We start from the raw sequence: 17,051 nt of genomic DNA, 5'->3' as shown, positions 1-17,051 counted from the left end.
AAGGTAAGTGAGATAAATTCTGTGGTATTTTTTCCTTAGCTTTTTGTTTGGTTTTTGGTTTTGCTGTAATAGAATAAAATATTATCTGCCTGCACTTAAATTCTCTTTACAAATGTATTGGTAGGGTTGCCACAGACCACAGGAATGAGACTATGAGCACTAGTTGTCTTTGGGAGGTCTTAAAAACAACTGAACCTTTGTGGGTAGGAATACCAAAGCAGAGGGCAGCTTTTTTCTTTCCTGAAGTATCAGCACTGTTTATTTTAACACATAATGATGAAATCACAAACCTTATTTAAATTTAAGAGGGGAGACCTAAATTTGATTTGGCCAACTGTCAAGCAGCCATTGAACAAGAACATAATTTTTCTTTCTTTTACCTGACCTAGAGCTTCATTGTACTCTGGTGTGCTGGGGGAGGCACACTATGAGGATGTGAAGGTATTATATAGTGTATATCAAAGGCAAAAGGCTGACACACACGTTCTATTAGCTTTCCCCCTTTGAACTTACTGAAAGCGTACCATCTGTTGAGAGTGACTCACAAAGTAGCTCTCTGTTCATGTGCCCAGCTGCCCTCTGGGTGCAGCACTGACATTTCCGTTGTTTGGTTGTAATTAACGCTATTTGTCATAATTTGTTATGTTCAACTAAATGTAAGCTAACATAATAAACTAGAAGGAAGAGAATGACTGATGAAATAAAATGTTGACAGCCATCTCTTTGTAACCACGATGACCAGAGTGCAGATTTGAAAACATTGCTGTTTCTTAAGGCAAAAAAAAAAAAAAAAAAAAAAAAATTTTTTTTTTTTTGCAATGACTGCAACAGATTCCGATTTTCATTGAGTTGTACTTAATGATGATTTTGCTACCTCTGCTTTTCCATGTGTTGGGCTGTGGACAGGTTTGCAATCTCGAGGCCATAGATGCTTGCTCTGGCAAGGTTGCTGAAGTGCTGATTTACTGACTGGCGTTTCCTGGGGCAGTGTGTGCTTCTACAAAACTATGGGAAACACAGTTGTATGTTTTTGTTTTAATGTATGTAAGGAAACCATTTCTGATGGTGAATAAGTTGCAACAAGAAGCAAGCCTAACAATCTTCCTGTTTTTCTATTGTTGCAAGCCAGAGCAAAATTGGTAAGAAATGAATTGTGTCTGTGATGGAGAAGGGGCTTGTGTTTAAGGAAAAAAAAGAAATATATTTGGATTGTTCTTTTTTCTGTGCTTTAAATTATGTCTACATTTGTTTCTATTCAGATAACCCCTAGTGAAAGTCATGGCTTATTATATATGTTAAATACTTTCTGCTTGTCATCTTTGTTCCATGAGTTGGCTAATTTACAGAAAGCAAATTTATTTAGCTTTCTCCCCTGTCAATTGACTGCTCTCTAGAAGTAAAATGAAGCTAAACAACAGAACTGCGGACTAAAATGGCAAAACCACTAAAAGTTCAGGTTTTTGGAAGGAAGATCTGACCAGTGGCTTTTCAGGGATGTAGCATCTGCTGCCAAAACCTGTCTGCTGATGATTCACCAGCTAGGAAAAAGGAGTTAGTTTTGAAAATTGGAAGGGCAGGATGTGAGACAGGAAGGGAATCCTTCCTCTTTTCCATCCTTCTGTTAGAAAGGTTCAGTTCAGAAAAACAAATAAAGTTCAGAGGAAGTTTTCCAGCATTGACTTCATTTGGTGGACATGGCAGTGTTAGGTTTATGGTTGGGCTCGATCTTAAAGATCTTTTTCAACCTAGATGTTTCTATAACTCACTGAAGGTGTTGTACCTTCTTGTTGTATTTCACACAAGTGTTTGAGCAATCCTTCAGGTTACAGAAATAGGAAAACCGCAAAAACAGCAGCTATGTCAATACCAGTACTGTGTGTTCCCCTTGGTTATAGAAGGGCTCATATAAACAGTTACCATCTTGTGAATTTCCCATTGAGTTTTTCATCTGCTTTGTAAGTTATGGATCCATTACAGTCCCTTGACTAAGGGGCTTTAAATGGATGGGGGATGCTGGGGCTTTAAACAGAGTTCAGAAGAGACAGCTCTGGCATGTCCTTTGGGTTCTAGGTTCAGTGAAGATTCAGGGGTGTAGTGGCTGAGGGTTTGCTTCCATGATGTTGATTATTGAGGTAACAGTGTTGTCATTAGTGGTCAGCCTTTGGAGATGGTATATCAAATTGTACTCACTGCAGAAGCTTGAAGAACTGTAGTTTTAGCTTTAATAATGTGTTTTTCCATTTACTGGTAACTATTGAAAGGTTCTGTCAAATTGCTTGTGTCTTTTTTTTTTTTTTTTTAAAGTGGGTGAAATGCTTGGAGAGTGAATGAATAATAGGAGAATTTAAAGAATGAATAGTTTTTGCTGGGCCTGCTGCTTACAGTGAAGAGTGGACTAATTCATTTTCCTAATAAGGCTGCTCTGGAAGTTGGAATGTTTTGAATTGCATTAAATGTCATGAAAGTATTCATCGGAGGGGATCGGCTTGTGGTATGTTTAGACAGCAAATCTGATCATGTTTGGTCAAAATGAGCTGTTTACACAGGCTAAATATAGGTGCTTTTGTTTTTCCTTCCTCCGGGAAAGAATAAATGACTTTGATGTGGAAGCTGTGCAAAAATTTTGTGCACTTTTATTTTCAGTAATAGTTTGTCAGTCAGCAATGACTGCAGCTTCTGGTTTTGTTGTTTATAATAATTCTTACGAAGTTTGATACAGTAACCATTTGCCAAGGTCTTTTGTGTGAGTTGTTTATAATAAGACTAAATACTGAGCTCTTATGTCTTTGCTTTGTTTGTATGTTATTGAAAGTATTGCATAAACTAATATGCTGAACTGCTAGTTTTAAATCATTCAGAAAATACCATGCTTCAAACCATCCTGCTTTTTCTAGTCAGTAGTAACAGGGCAAGTGTGTCATCTCATTCTGAAAACCTTTATCATCAGTTATTCATACATTCAATGGGACCAAACCTGCATGAAATCCTAATATGTTTAATTGCCAGGTGGCAAGTGAAGTGCTAACAGCTAAGAAATCTACATGATTCTGCAGTTTAATTACTTCTTGGCTGTGCAGTTCAGTGGTATCTATGAAAATATTGAGGGAAATAGCCCTGAAGGAAGAATTTTCTTAAATATGTGTGTTGGATGTGTTTTGCTTCTGAGCTTGAAGTATGCATTTCCTTTTGTACTGTCTTGTCTAACCACCATGCATTTTCCACATTATGATCTTGGTGGCTCAGTTTGCTGGATGAGCATTTTCCTTTTAATATGGCATAAATCACAGATTTTAGTCTGATTACGGTCTGAAGTCAACAAGGCCAAGTTAAACTGTTTTAGGTATGTCTGGGGCACACAAATTTATGTCCTTGTCTCAAGTATGTTTGTGGGGAAAACGTTATGTTGTCTATCTGTCTGTTTAAAAGGAACATCGTGAACATTTTGGTTATCAAGCTTTTTTTTTTCCACCCTTATTTTTCCTTTTTGTGTATTTTTGAAGATGAATTTTGAGAAGTATGTCTTCTGGTCATCTGGTAATAGTGGCTTGAAATCATTTTTGCTCAGTGCTGTGTTGATAAGTATAGAAGCAATCTATCCATTGCAAACTCAAATTTGATTATTTTGTGAAAAAAGAAAAGTAGGTATGTTCCTTTTATGAGACTTGAGCTTCTAAGTCCAGAATTAGCTAAGCTTTTTTCTCAAGCATGAAATATGATAGTTGGCTGGAATAATTAATGTCTTCCTAATTCTTCCTGTAGGACCAGCTTAATAAATACATAAAACATTCCAAGTTACTGTATTAAAAATGAAAAAGTATACCTAAGATAGAGATGGTCTTTAAAAAGAAAGAAAAGTTTCCATATGTATCGGCATTTTTTTTTTCCTTTCTTGTTGCTTTTGTTGCTGCAAATTGACAACTCTGCAATTAGGAGTGATTAATGATGCACCCCAGCGCTGTGGAGGGCCAGAGGTCAGGCTTTCATAGGCTGCACACTCTGTGAGAAAGGGGAGAAGGGACCTGTTCCCCAGAGCAGACAAAACCCTCTCCCTGTTGAGAATTGCTGTTGATGTGGATATAATGTGTGTCAGCAGCAATGCATGAGTGGGGAAGGCGAAGGGCAGAACATCATCTTCTCATACTATACATTTTTTCCTTTATTTTTTCCTTTTTTTTTCTCCTTTTTCCTGCCAGCATGGCATCTGTGTTATATATATGTCCCTTTTTTGTAAGCTACATACTGAACCTGCATCAGGATTCCTGTTGCTGGAATCCGATGAGCCGTGAGGGCCAAATGACTCTGAGGGAAGGAATAAGCATTGTGAACAAAATAGTTAAAAGAAGGGGCAGAAAAAAAAAGAGGAGAAAATGGAAAATAAAAAAAAGGGTTGTTAAAGGGAACGAGTGTATGTAATTCAATTGTAGCTCTCCATGTTTTCCTGGTAAAAACTGAAAAGCTGGTTCATACAGTAGAAGTATTTTTAAAACTGTAGCCTCTGTTAGCTGATTTCCAATTAAGGAACCTTTTTGCCTCCCTAGCAAATTGTCTTTTGGAAATGAGTCCAACTGCAGCTTTTCAAAACCTTGTTCAGAAGATGCATTGGAAATCAGGGTTTTTTGATTTCAGGCAGGGTGTTATTGCTGGTTCTTGGATCATTAAAGGTGACTGCTTATCTGAGCAGCAACTAAATATGGCCACAAATGTTTTAAAAGTGTCAAAAGGCCAATTTTCTGCCAGAATAGCATGAAAACACTCAAGTGTATCAGCAGCAATGTTTGAAAACAAAATGTTACTGTATCAGATTTTTTTGCTGGGTTTTTAATACATTTTTATTTTAGTGTATGTATGTGTATTTTTGCATATAAGTCTATGCAAATCTGAAAAAAAACCCAGTTGACTGAAATGCCTTTTACCTACATTGCCGTTTCAATTTAGGTATTATAAAATCTGTCAATTCTTTATCTACTTAATCCTTTTCATTGCCATGCTTCCTTCCTTTCCCACCATTCCATGGTAGTTTCAATGTGTCCATTGTTTGGGAGAAAATTTTTTTGCCATCTACTGTAGAATTCAGGTGACATTAACCTTATTTTTGAAAACGAAAGACTGTGTAAAAAGTTTCTGTATTATTTAATTTGCCAAGTTCTACGGGAGGATTTGTGTTGTTCTAAAAGGAAGCGTTCCGTTTTAAGCCTGTATATCAGCTATGCACTGTTTAAAATGACATTTATCTGACCAGAGCTTTGGAGTTATGTGACAGTTTCTTGTAAAAGAATGGAAAACAGAAAGCAGATTGGAGCTGAAGTCTCTGAACTGATGATATAGAATTATGAATTTATAAATCTAATAGTACTTGGTGCTAGATGCTGGAATTCCTAACACTGTATCTGGACAAATTAATTCCGTTTGGTTTTGCCTTTTCCTTGTATTAACAATAGTGTTGTAAATTTAACTTGAATACTTCTTGTTTCCTTTAGAGGAAACAAAATTAAATATTTTATCTATCTGTGGGTAGATGTGGTGATTAGAAGTGGGAAATGCTTAAACTTTAAAGAATTTGGTTTTTACAATTATGTTTATGTTTTTCTTTTCCAGAGTGTCTTCTATACAAAAACCAGATCTTATTCATGTGCCAAAGGTATGTTCTTCATCAGAACCAAGAAATGTAGCATGTGGCACTAACTGATACCCATCTGTCAAACCCTGTTGTTGATAAGCACTGTCATTCAAAATTTCAGTATAACATGCTTGTTTCCCATATGTTACATTAAGAGTATTGCAGCATTTGGATCTTTGATTACTTTTTTCCCCCTCCTAAAAAAAGAATGGAGAGACCTGGAAATGATTATCAAAAAGAAAAGAAAAAGGTGAATAAATGTTATTCTCCAACTCTTGGAACTTTTTTTTTTTTTTTTTTAAAGATGTTGCTGGTGTTTTCCCTCTGTACCTAAGAGAGAAACAGAAGCAGGTAGAATTTTTTCAGCAGTAATTTTTAAAAATTTTTTGTGGGGATTTGTTTATTTTAATGGACACTGAAATCTTTCCTGGTATGTGAGAGAAGCTTATACAAATACTACAATTTCAGAGAACAACTCCCCTCACTTTCCTTAAATCCCTGGAGAATTATTTGTTCTTCTAATATTTTATTCTATGCAGCAGTTTTAAAATCCCCATTTTGATAAAAATGCTGTTTGCAAGCTTGAAAATACTTATAAATAGCCTGAACTTGAAAATCCTCTCCAGTGGGCATAAATAATGGGTAGTATATTACTGTTCTGCTGACCATGACCTTTAAAGGCCACATGTTGGGAACCACAATGTTAAAACATTTTGTGGTGTAATTCCCAGCACAAAAACCCCAACCAAACAAAATCAGATTTCTTGAGTGTATTGATCTGATCTGACAAGGGTCCGTGGAGACATTGGGGAGCATCAGTGTGCTCTCATTCTGCTTTTAAAGGTCTTACCAACAGAGCAGTGTGTATAGTATGTGAACACTTGCACATTCCATTTGTGGATGGGGAAAGTGCATATCTCGAATTGGGTTTGAGATGTGTAATGTGGATTTTTCTAAAAAACTCTATTTTTTTCCACATGAGTTACCCGTTGGGTTTTGCAAAAGAGCGGTTTTTCAGTTTCTTGTGAATTTGATTTGTGGAGTGTGTGTTTTGGATATGCTGAGAGGAGTTAGCATTGTGGAATTTCATATGGATTGTGCATGTTTGGATCATTCCTCCTCCCCAAATGCACGGCTCGGGTTGTTTTCCATACATTTCATGGCTGCAGTCTTGGTAAAGCTTGCTTCTGTGCTTCATGCTAGGTGGGTCATCTCCCCCGAGAGCAGCTAAAATCCCTGCTGAGGAATGTGCATGCGTTTGCCGTGGTTTTGTGTGTCTCTGTTTTGTTTTTCATCCCACATAGGGAGAGCCTACCGAAGTAGTTAAGCCTGTGCCCATTGCCTCTGCTGTTGCACCCAAAGTCACTGCCACAGCCAGCGTGGCTTTCAATAAGACACCGAGGCCGTTTGGAGCTGTAACCTCCTCCAAGGTCACCTCCATCCCATCTCCGTCCTCCGCCTTCACGCCGGCGCAGGCGTCGGCCGCATCCCCGTGTGCCGTGCCCGGAGTGCATGTTAACACCAAGCCTAACGCTGAGCCGTGGCCGCCGGTGCCGGGCGCTCCTAAACCTGCAGTTCCTGTCCCACGGCAGCACGGTGCCGCCCCGAGCGCCGACGGCGCCCAGGACGCAGCCGAGGGGCCGCGACGAGGAGGCAGAGAGAACCAGGGGGAGAGTAAACAGCAAAATGGGTAGGTGGGATTTTTTTTTTGCTGTGAGGGTGTTTCCTCACAGGAAAAAAGCCGGGCTTGTTTGAGGGCTAAGGAAACACAGCTTAATCCTCAGTAGCCGATCTCTCAGGAATTATTTTAAAAGTGTTGCTTCAGAGGGCCCAGATAGACTTCTGGTGATGATTTTTCTCATGTGTGGCACGTCAGTTTATACAGTGTCACTGCTAAATTGAGCAAGGACCATGGAATGCTTTACATGATGTGTTCTATCACCACATGTTCTAGACCTTACAACAAGCCTGGTATTAATTTCAATGTTGCACTGTGTATTTTGACACCCACTAAGGTGACTGAAAGCAGCAGGCACTCAAAAATGCAGAGCAGTCTGTCAAGAAGGGTCAGTGGGCTGCTGTGATGGCCAGGAATGAGACGTTCTGGAAGACCAACCATGACCCTGGCAGAACCAATGGCAAAAGGTCCCAGAAGGGAGGCCAAGGGACAGATGTGTCATTAATTCTCTGCACAACACAGGAGAACCTTTAAGATGTGTGCAAGGAAGCTGTTGAGGATGAGCTCATTTTTTGCAATGCTATAGTGTAAATACATCAACTTTACATTTTACCCTAAACAAGCAATGCAGATTTAAAATGTGAGTAATTTCCTTATTCAAATAATTGTTTATGTTAAAGTAGGCATCAGAGACTGAACATTTAACGTTTATGTAAGAGACATAAAAGCCTTTATCATGGTGTACCATCTAGACTAGTAAACAATAGATTAGTAAACTAAATTAAGCCCAGCAGCAGTCCTGGGAACTCAGACCTGCGCAAGATTTTGGCTGGGGATGCCTTGGGCTCTCCCAGAAATTCCTGGGCAGGGCTTGGGAGCTGTAGCACCCCAGGTTCCCAGTGCCTGCTGTGCTGCAGGGAGAGGAGGAGGCTGGGCATGAGCAGTCCCATGCCAGTTGGCCTCTGTGACCAGCAGTGGTGTCCAGCACTTGAATTAAGTAATAAAAAGGGCAGGAGGGGACCTGTAGGTTTCTCTTCAGTTTTAAGAACCTAGCCTGGGCTTAAAACCTAAAAGCTGTGGTTACTATTTCCCATCCCACAAAAGAAAGGCGCTGGAAGAACAGGCTTTGTGCCTCTCTCCTCTGATATTCTCTCAATATATAAAGCATATAAAGAGCCCTACAAAGAGGTAAATGTCCATGACAACTAAAATACTGAATAAATTGCAGTGTCAGTTGACTTTCTTAAGGGGTGAAAAAAATACTTCTTTAGGTACCTATTCCCTTCATATTGTAGTACGAACATTTTCCATATGTGGACTCATAATGCAGCCTGTATGCATTTTATATTGCACTGTAGTCACGGTAACTTCCAGCCCTTTCTTAAACAGATGATGGCAGGAATCCAGTCTGCATAAAGTGGGCTGAAATTGAGAGATCCCAAGGACTTGCTCGCTGCTGGTGCAGTTGTTGAATACACTTTGGCCAACCTTTTCTTATCTTTCCAGGAATACTGTTTTAGCAAATAACTGTGTAAGGAGTATTCAAAAGCAGCAATTAGTACTGAAAAAGAGGAACAATAGCAACAAAATTAAGTCTTCTGAAAGGAAGTGCTGCAGGCATAGAGTAAGCACTTTACAATCAAGATAGGATGACTGGGTGAGCACTGCTATGTGCCCTACCTTACTTAGAGGATGAATAATACCATCAAAGTGGATGAATAATCACAGCTGAGGGGTGAAGAAATCCCTGTGTCACTGTCAGACTTGCAGATCTAGTTTGGAAAAGTTTGAAAACATTTCAGAGCTGTAAAAACCCACTTTATTTTGCAGTCTTTCTTACTGCAAAATAAACTACCCATATTGTGTTTGGGCTGCCTAAGTGTCTTGCAGTCCAAAGGCACGAAACAAAAACAAGCAGACAAAATCCGCTAAGGTGGTTATCTTGGTCTGCTCCTACACTGCTTAATTTTACATAGAAAAGTTAAATGTCTACAGTCCTGCTTAAATATCTCCCTGTTTAAAATTTTATCAGTGACATCCATAAAATATCAGAATCATTGAAGTTTGGAATAATTGACGCGTCTGAAATAAATTCCGTTTTTCTTCTGTGTTTTGTATGATTTGTTTTCTCAAAACATATGTAAAAACCAACTTGTACCTTGTTCATAGATGGCACTGCTTAGCAAATGCAGTTCTTTAGACCTGCACCTTGTTATACTCACAGTTTCCTCCCTTCCTCTTGGCTTCCCTCAAAAAACATTCAGGATATAAACTGTTTGACTTCAGGACGGGAAAGGAAGTTTTATTTCCCTTGTTTAGTTCTGCCTTAGAAAGCAAGCAATTTGCCTTCACTAGCCTGCGTGCAATTGCACTTTTATCAAGACCTTCTTGCCAGCTCTTGCATGAAGATGTGCCTGCTGCTTAAAAGAGGTAAGATGTCCATAGGCTTCACTCAGTTTAAGTTCAGCTGGGTTAAAATTTTCTCTTGTAGGTTCTCTTGATGATTATAAGTTTGACTTACGTGATACATGGCTTTACCAGAGCTTGGATCTGGAAACTCCTGTACTATTTTAAGAAGCAAAGAATTCATTAACACATCAAATACTTTTTTTTTTTCCCTTGCAGATAGCAGCAGCGACAAAGTTAGTATCAACAGCACTGGACTTGAATTATGGTTATTTTTCCTATTGGAATAACCAGCATGTATTCTTGTTTTGCAAAATTACAGCTCTTACAGAGTTCTATATTTAAATTTTGCAAAACAGCTTCAGCTTTTCTTAGTGTAATACATTATTTTTATCTGCATTGGACATGATGTGATTTTGCTTTTCACTGAGCTACATTTTGCAGCTTATTTTTATTCTACAAATCATTCATGTGGTGTTTGTGTGTACTGATAAATTCTTGGTGCGACTGTGGTTCACTGGTGTTGGTAATACAACTAGTAAGTGGTGAAATACAGTATAAAAATAAAATTGCTTTGAGAACTGTGGAATGAGGGGCTGAATTCTGAATTCATACAGGAAAAGTAAAACTAACGTCCATATACTGTGATTTGTGCTTATTAGGATGGTAAATGATTGAGGTTTTATTGGCTTGTATTTTCTTGCCGTGCCTCAAGGCTGAGTAAAGCAGAGCCTGTCTGATTGAATTTTCCTTTGTCTCTGGCACCACCTTGTTGCCTCAGTGAGTCATTACTAGTAGAGTCTTAAGCCTTAGAAAGGAGACCAGTAAGACCAGAGAAGTCATCGGGATTTTTTTCTTCGTACCACTTTCAACAAATGTGAAAGACTACTTATTTCACTGGGGTAGTTGCTAGAATGCAGTAAACTGCATGTAAAAAATTACATTTTCATGTATTTCCACACCTTTAATTACTGCTTTAACTTTCAGATTTCATTTTTGCTATTAACTGTTTAAGATGCTTTACTTCATTTTTCTCTCTTCTCCATCCTGGAATTACTGCTGCCTTTGTTTCTATACCTTTTTCTCTCTTAGTAACTTTGATATGTGATACATGCACTTCACTAATACTGTCTGTCAATAAATTCAATCTTTTGATATAATTTTGTACTGTACCTTTCACATTCTTTCAAATATTAAGTATTTTTTTAAAGATTAAGTTTCTACTAATGCATTTCATTGAACGGGCCTAATTCTTACTTGTTAACAGTTAACATCATTCCTCACTAATACTTCCACCTTTCTTCCCCAGAAATACTTTGAACCATAAAAGTACAGTGAGGAGGTAGTGCCAAAAATGAAAGTTGCTTTTACTTTTAAAGTTTTGTTGGGTTTTGATTTTTAATAATGATTAGAAATTTTATGTCCTAGGAGCTAGTTTTTCAGAGTTTTCCTTCTGTAAATTATGTAAAAATAAATGCACACTTAGAGGATTAATTTACAGATTAGGATAAATTAACAGATTAATGCTTTGGAATAACAAATGTAGAGTTTAGGAGTAATTTATATAATTTGAATTTTCTGTTCCCTTTCCCCAAATTGACCAGTGCAATTACACATTCTTTACATCACTTACTGGAATCAAAGGTTTTATATCCTGTATTCTTGCAAGTCTAGTAGTGCAAGGATTGATAATAGCCTGTGGGTTACTGTAGGGAAAATTTCCAGGTGGAACAATCACCCAATTATTTTGTCTCTCAGAGGGGGTACCTCCTCATTATGCTCCAGAACGTGGCCATCTGTGCTTTCAGATGGCCTGGTTCTGATCCAGGCTTTGCCAAGTGCAGGAGACTTAGTGTGTACTGGGTGGCCCTGGCATGTTCACACAGCTGTGCTGTGCCCCTTGGGAGCTAAAGGGAGAATTTGTCAGGGGGCACCTGATCTAAGCTAGGTAGACTACTCTGCTTCACCAAAACAAATTCCCCTCTCATCCCTGTAAGGAAATCACCATGAGTTTAATTAAAGTACGGGAGTTCTGAGCAGTGGTTTTAGTGGTAGAAGAGAATACCGCTATTGGATTTTAGTGCCCTTTCTTGCAAAACTAATAATAATTCTACTGAATAATAATTCAGTAGAATAACTAGCTACATTTCTGTTTCAGCTTTCTGACTTTATTTCTTCTTTTCTTTTTCTCCTTTTCCTGTTTATGCTGGAAAAACTTTCTCTTGCTGTCTTACTCTGTCATCTCCAAGGAAAAACCCACCCAAACGGTAAAAGTTTAAACGTGTAGATGTCTTGATAATACTGTCTTTTACTGTTTCAAATGTTCCATCAGTGAAACAAAGAGAAATATTTCAGTTGGGTTAGAGTAATTACAAAGGTGCGTTTGGTTCGGAAAGCTGCATCTGTTTTTAGCTGGGCCTCAACTGCTCCTTTCTGCATCCCAGCGCAGAAGCTGCTTTTAAATGCCCTGAAAAGTCACAGTTGTGCCTTTGTAGCTGCCCAGAGCTGGTCTCTGACCCTTGCACTCACTGCTGTCTGTGTCCCTGGCGCAGCCCCCCGCGGAAGCACATCGTGGACACCTACACGGAGTTCTACCACACCCCCACCCACAGAGACGCCAGCAAGAAGCGGCTGATTGAGGACACCGAGGACTGGCACCCCCGGACCGGCACCACCCAGTCCCGCTCCTTCCGCATCCTCGCCCAGATCACTGGCACTGATCACAGTGAGTACCTCGGTGCAAGTGGACTCATAGTCAGTGCCCCTGGACAGACTGGAGTTTTTAAAGCTGGGGGTCAGGGGAGATAGTGAAAGGGAAATATTGCTACAAAACTCCTGCCATTACTAAATAGTTCGGGATATGTATGTTACTGGTCGTCATTCCTGATTGAGCTGAATGAAATCCTAAAATTTCCATTTCTACTCCCAAAGATATTGAAAGATACGTATTTGTTTTTTCTCCCCCCCTCCCCACTCCCCGTATCACCAAATGGTGACATTCCTGATCAAATTTAATGCTTCAGAAAAATTAGGTGTTTTCTGGCATGTTGAAAGTCTTAGTCAGTCATACAAAAGTATGCGATCTGCAATGATGTAACCAATCAGAAACATAAATCCATAGTTCCTCAGTTTATTCCCGGGTTTTGTTTCCATCCTCTGCTTATGCTATGGTGTGGTTGCATATATTAGTGGAGTGGAACAGGTGATGCGGTGAAGGTCATTCCCAGTCGTACAATCTTAGGCTGAAACTTCAATTTCGTGTTATGCTATCAGCCATGATTCACTGGCTGAGATTTGTGATTTTGTGTGAAGGCCACCAGAAGTGCCATCAGGGGCTTTGAGCTCTCATTCTTCAGCTTTTCACAGATACAGCTGCAGTAAAGGCGGCATTGAGGAAATTGGACCTCCTCTCTGGGACAGATTTGATTAAATCAGCTATTTCTAGAAGCCAGTGACAACATCTCCCAAAATAAAGGTTATTGGCCACGTGGGATAAATATTCTGAATTTGGACCTGATTGTTTTGTGGTCCTGTGTTCAATTCCCTTCATCAGTCATTGTAAGGGCAGAGTATGGGACCTGAACATCAAATAACCTGTTACCCAGTAAGGATGAATTTATCATGTTGACGAATGCTGTAAGAAAATTACTGCAACTAGACTTGCCAGTCTTAAAATCAGGACTGGGAATTTACATTATCCCTTGTGCAGACCTCTAGAACCTTGGTGGGAAATAGCCTGGCTGCAAACAGACACTTGGATTATCACCTGACAAAAGCCCACTGGATCTTCATCCAAAAGAAATGCCTTGTGATTTCCATTCATCTTCACCTTCTCAAATCACCTTTCCTAATGCCAGTGTGGAGAGTGGGCCAAGGGGAAGAGCAGAGACAAGCAGAGCTACTTTTCAGCAGTTCTACTAGCAAAGGGGCTCTTGAAGTTTGTAGACATAGCTCATGTCTGTTGTGGCATATTTAGATTCAAAGAATCCTAAGTAGCCTTGTTGTAACTTTCTGCTGTACTGGATGCATTGGCACAGGAGAGAATCTCAGTGTTGTGGTACAGTGTCTTTAGTGCCCTAGAAAATAAAATTTTTCTGTTTTCCTTCAGTGAAAGAACCAGAAAATGAAGCTGGGAAGAAGACTAAGTGAGTTGATGTTTTACATTTTTATTACTTTAATACTTTGCATGTTTTAATTCTTAACTTGTAGTGTTTGGTGCATTTGTGTGACATCTGGGTGTTTTTAAAATGTTCCTTCCTTTTTTGCCTTTTACTTCAGCATGTAAAAATCAAGATCTTTTGCTCCATAGACAAACCTTTTAAAAGCCATTGGTGCAGTCCAATAGTAGTGTTTGTGCAGGAGTTTGTGCAGAGGTTTTCTGTAAACTTGGACTTATTTGGTTGCCTGTATGAGGTCAGCTTGTGTTTTCCTTTTCCAAGTCTAACCAGGCATTTTTGATTTGTGAGTGTGGATCTGATTGCAAGACATAGCTGGGAAGTATTGCTGTTGTGGGCTGCAAGTGATGGTCAGCTGTCTCCTTGCTTTGGGATAAGCATTGTTCAAAATGAGCACCAACCAGTGGCTAAATCTAATGGTTCTTGAAGTCAGTGGGACTTTCTCTACTGACTTTGACTAACACTGGATCCAGCCTTTTGACAGAGAGGAAGACGATGCAATAGGAATAGTGCATGGAGTTTGCATGCTTACTTGTGAAACTGCTTAAGACAAACTTTCTTTCTTTCTTATTTTTCTTCTATCACTTCTTTCCACAGGGAAAAGGTTCCCATCCACGTCCTTAGCCCCAAATATACAAAATTACGTGACTGGCACCATGAAGTCTCAGCACGTGTTCTTAATGTCCAGTGATTTTACCCAAGTTGCAAAAGCAAAATACAAACACTTCCTTCCTTTCTTCTTTTCCATCTGCTTTGCAAAAAAAAAAAAAAAAAAAGAAAAAGAAAAAAATGAAAAAAGAAAACGTATTTCAGTAGCCTTTCTGCGAGAGAAATTCTAGCCTTTTCTATACTTTTCTAACACTTTCCTACTGATGTGTAAAAAATGGGATGAAAATGTTTTTGTGTTAATCATTCGTTGGCAAAAAATACATATTTAAAACTTAACAACTTGGGTGGCTGAATCTCCCAATGTGGGGGAGGAGATGGCTGTTTCAGTTCTTTCTTCTGCCTGAAGTCATTTGCATTGCTGAGTTTGAGTTACTGTAGGCTGTTAAAAAGCAGAAAATTTTGAACAAAAGCATAAGAAATTGTATTACCTTGATTTTGGGGCTGGGGGAAGAAGATGAAGAGGGGATCGTATGCACTTATTTCAAATTATCATACCTACAAGGAAAATTATCTTGGATTTCACTAGATTTTCAGCAGGTCAATTTTAGAGTGGTTGTAAATGTTTTACAAAGTACAGGAAGACAGACTGCTTTTAAGGAAAGAAAAGAAAAATTTAAAAAAATTATAGTCCAATGTTGTGAATTGAAGTGAAAGCTCAATATAGAGATTCTGCTGCTTAGACTAGTAATGTATTCATGTTTTAGAAAACTTAAAAAAAGAATAATTGAGCAGAATGTTGTTGTGTAAGAGCTTCAAGACATCATCTAGCAGGGACAAGATAAGACAGTAGTATTTATTTATTACAGAGTGAAGCTTATAGGCTTTCTTGTGTTTATGAAAGCTTCACAGCCCTATGGTTCTCCTGTAATATAATGTATTATAGTAGCTACATCCATTAATTTATGCATTTTGAAGCTTGAAGAGTATTTTAATAAAAGTTGCTTTTATCTTAGCTCTGTCTGTTTTTCTTTTGAGTCTCTCAGACTCCTTGAATAGTCTTCTCATGCATGGGGCTGACATTTCATTGCACCTTCACAGCCTACAGGAAGGGAAACAATTAAATCCCAGCTGCATAGTAGAAACAATTGGAATTGTTTAAAACTATCACAGTATTAGAGTTCCTGATCATGTTAAAAGTGGGATATGTGTTTGTGTTGTCGAAATTGACATGAAATTTGCAGAAATCAATAAAATTATTGACCCCTTGGGGAGGCTATGGGAGTAAGAATTCTACGAAGTAAAACTCGCTTTCGGCTTTTGCAGCACTTGTTTAACCAGATAATGTTTCAGACCTCAAACAAAGGTCAATTGTGAAGCACATGTAAAAGCCCAGTCTCTCACAACTGCTCAATGAGAACTATTGCAATTGGTTTGGAGTTTAGGCAGCTGACCTACACACTCCTTGATGGAATTAGTCCTCTGAACAGATGCTTCAGCAGAGGACTTGGCGGGGTTGTTTTTTTCTTGCACAATGTGGGAACTTGAAAAGAATAGAGACCTTTGGAACCATTTTAAGCTTGTGTTTCCTTTTCAGATGGTTTATGCTGCTATACAGTACAGCAGTAGCTTATGGTGTTTGTCATTTTATCTTTAGGAACAGACAAACAGAAAATGGAGACTTCAGGTAATAGATAAGTTATCTAACACTAACAGTCACCAGTCTGGATGGCTAACACTGCACAGATTTGACCTGGTAATGATGGACCAAGGAATATCACATCTTACACACCTTTTGGGTTAACTCCTTAGGGACAGCAGGGGAAAACATTCACTTTAATAATTTCACTGAAGAGTGTTTTGATGAGAAGTGCCAATCAGTGTAATTTCCGTGCCCCCCATCACATAACTTGGCAGTGAGTATTGTGTTACTAAACCCAAGTGTGTTACTGAGTGCACATACACCACAATATAATAATTTGATAGCGGACTGCATATCAAAGTAGGAGTGTGAAGTAGTGTATTTAAATTGTTTTGCTGGGTTTATATAATTTCTTTATGAACAGAAGGAAATGTGGGCATTTCAGAGAACATCAATGCAATGAAAACTGTGATAGATTAGAAAGGTTATCACTTAGACTCTCTGTAAAGGTTTCTTTTTAAGGGCAGAATGCTTTGACCTTCAGGTATTGTTTTGTTCTGGAGATGTCCCTAGGTAATGAAAATACTTTCATGTTGTTATTAAACTTACCGTTATGTTTATCTATCTTACCAGCTCTTACCCTTTTGAAGGGTGAGTTGCTGTAGTGAGAAACAGAAGAAAAAACCCTCTCTAAATAATCAAAAGAGTAGAAGCTTCTGTTTTGATTAAAATTAAACATCATCATAGAGTCTGTCTTTTGAGGATATGAGAGTAGTTTGAGAAAGACTACCAAATTACTAGTTTTATATAAAGTAATAGTAAAAAAAAAAATCACTAGTTCCAAAAGTATTTTATGAATTTGTGAAATGAATTTCATTTACTTCTTTAAAGATGCCGTCTCTTTATCCAGTATCCCCTTGCACAGAA

The 17,051-nt window shown here is 38.6% G+C and overlaps 1 protein-coding gene across 12 annotated transcripts in view; it reads left to right on the top strand.

The window, feature by feature from the left end:
- PDLIM5 (PDZ and LIM domain 5) overlaps positions 1-17,051 on the top strand; it is a 136,417-nt gene that overhangs the window by 74,148 nt on the left and 45,218 nt on the right. For 5 of the 12 annotated variants that reach the window (XM_042049955.1, XM_042049957.1, XM_042049953.1 and 2 more), the window contains exons 4-9: positions 5,596-5,638; positions 6,922-7,307; positions 11,951-11,968; positions 12,254-12,426; positions 13,810-13,846; positions 16,140-16,169. In XM_042049955.1, the coding sequence (XP_041905889.1) occupies positions 5,596-5,638; positions 6,922-7,307; positions 11,951-11,968; positions 12,254-12,426; positions 13,810-13,846; positions 16,140-16,169 (687 nt within the window). Of the gene's footprint in view, positions 1-5,595; positions 5,639-6,921; positions 7,308-9,920; positions 9,938-11,950; positions 11,969-12,253; positions 12,427-13,809; positions 13,847-14,473; positions 15,498-16,139; positions 16,170-17,051 lie in introns of those variants that run through there. The other 7 variants (XM_042049960.1, XM_042049959.1, XM_042049963.1 and 4 more) reach the window with 7 other exon arrangements.

The sequence above is a fragment of the Corvus kubaryi genome, unplaced genomic scaffold (genome assembly GCF_017639235.1).
Source record: "Corvus kubaryi isolate FWS band 111438036 unplaced genomic scaffold, C.kubaryi_AGA036_p1.0 71, whole genome shotgun sequence".
NCBI lineage: Eukaryota > Metazoa > Chordata > Aves > Passeriformes > Corvidae > Corvus > Corvus kubaryi.
This window is presented reverse-complemented; position numbering and strand designations above follow the sequence as displayed.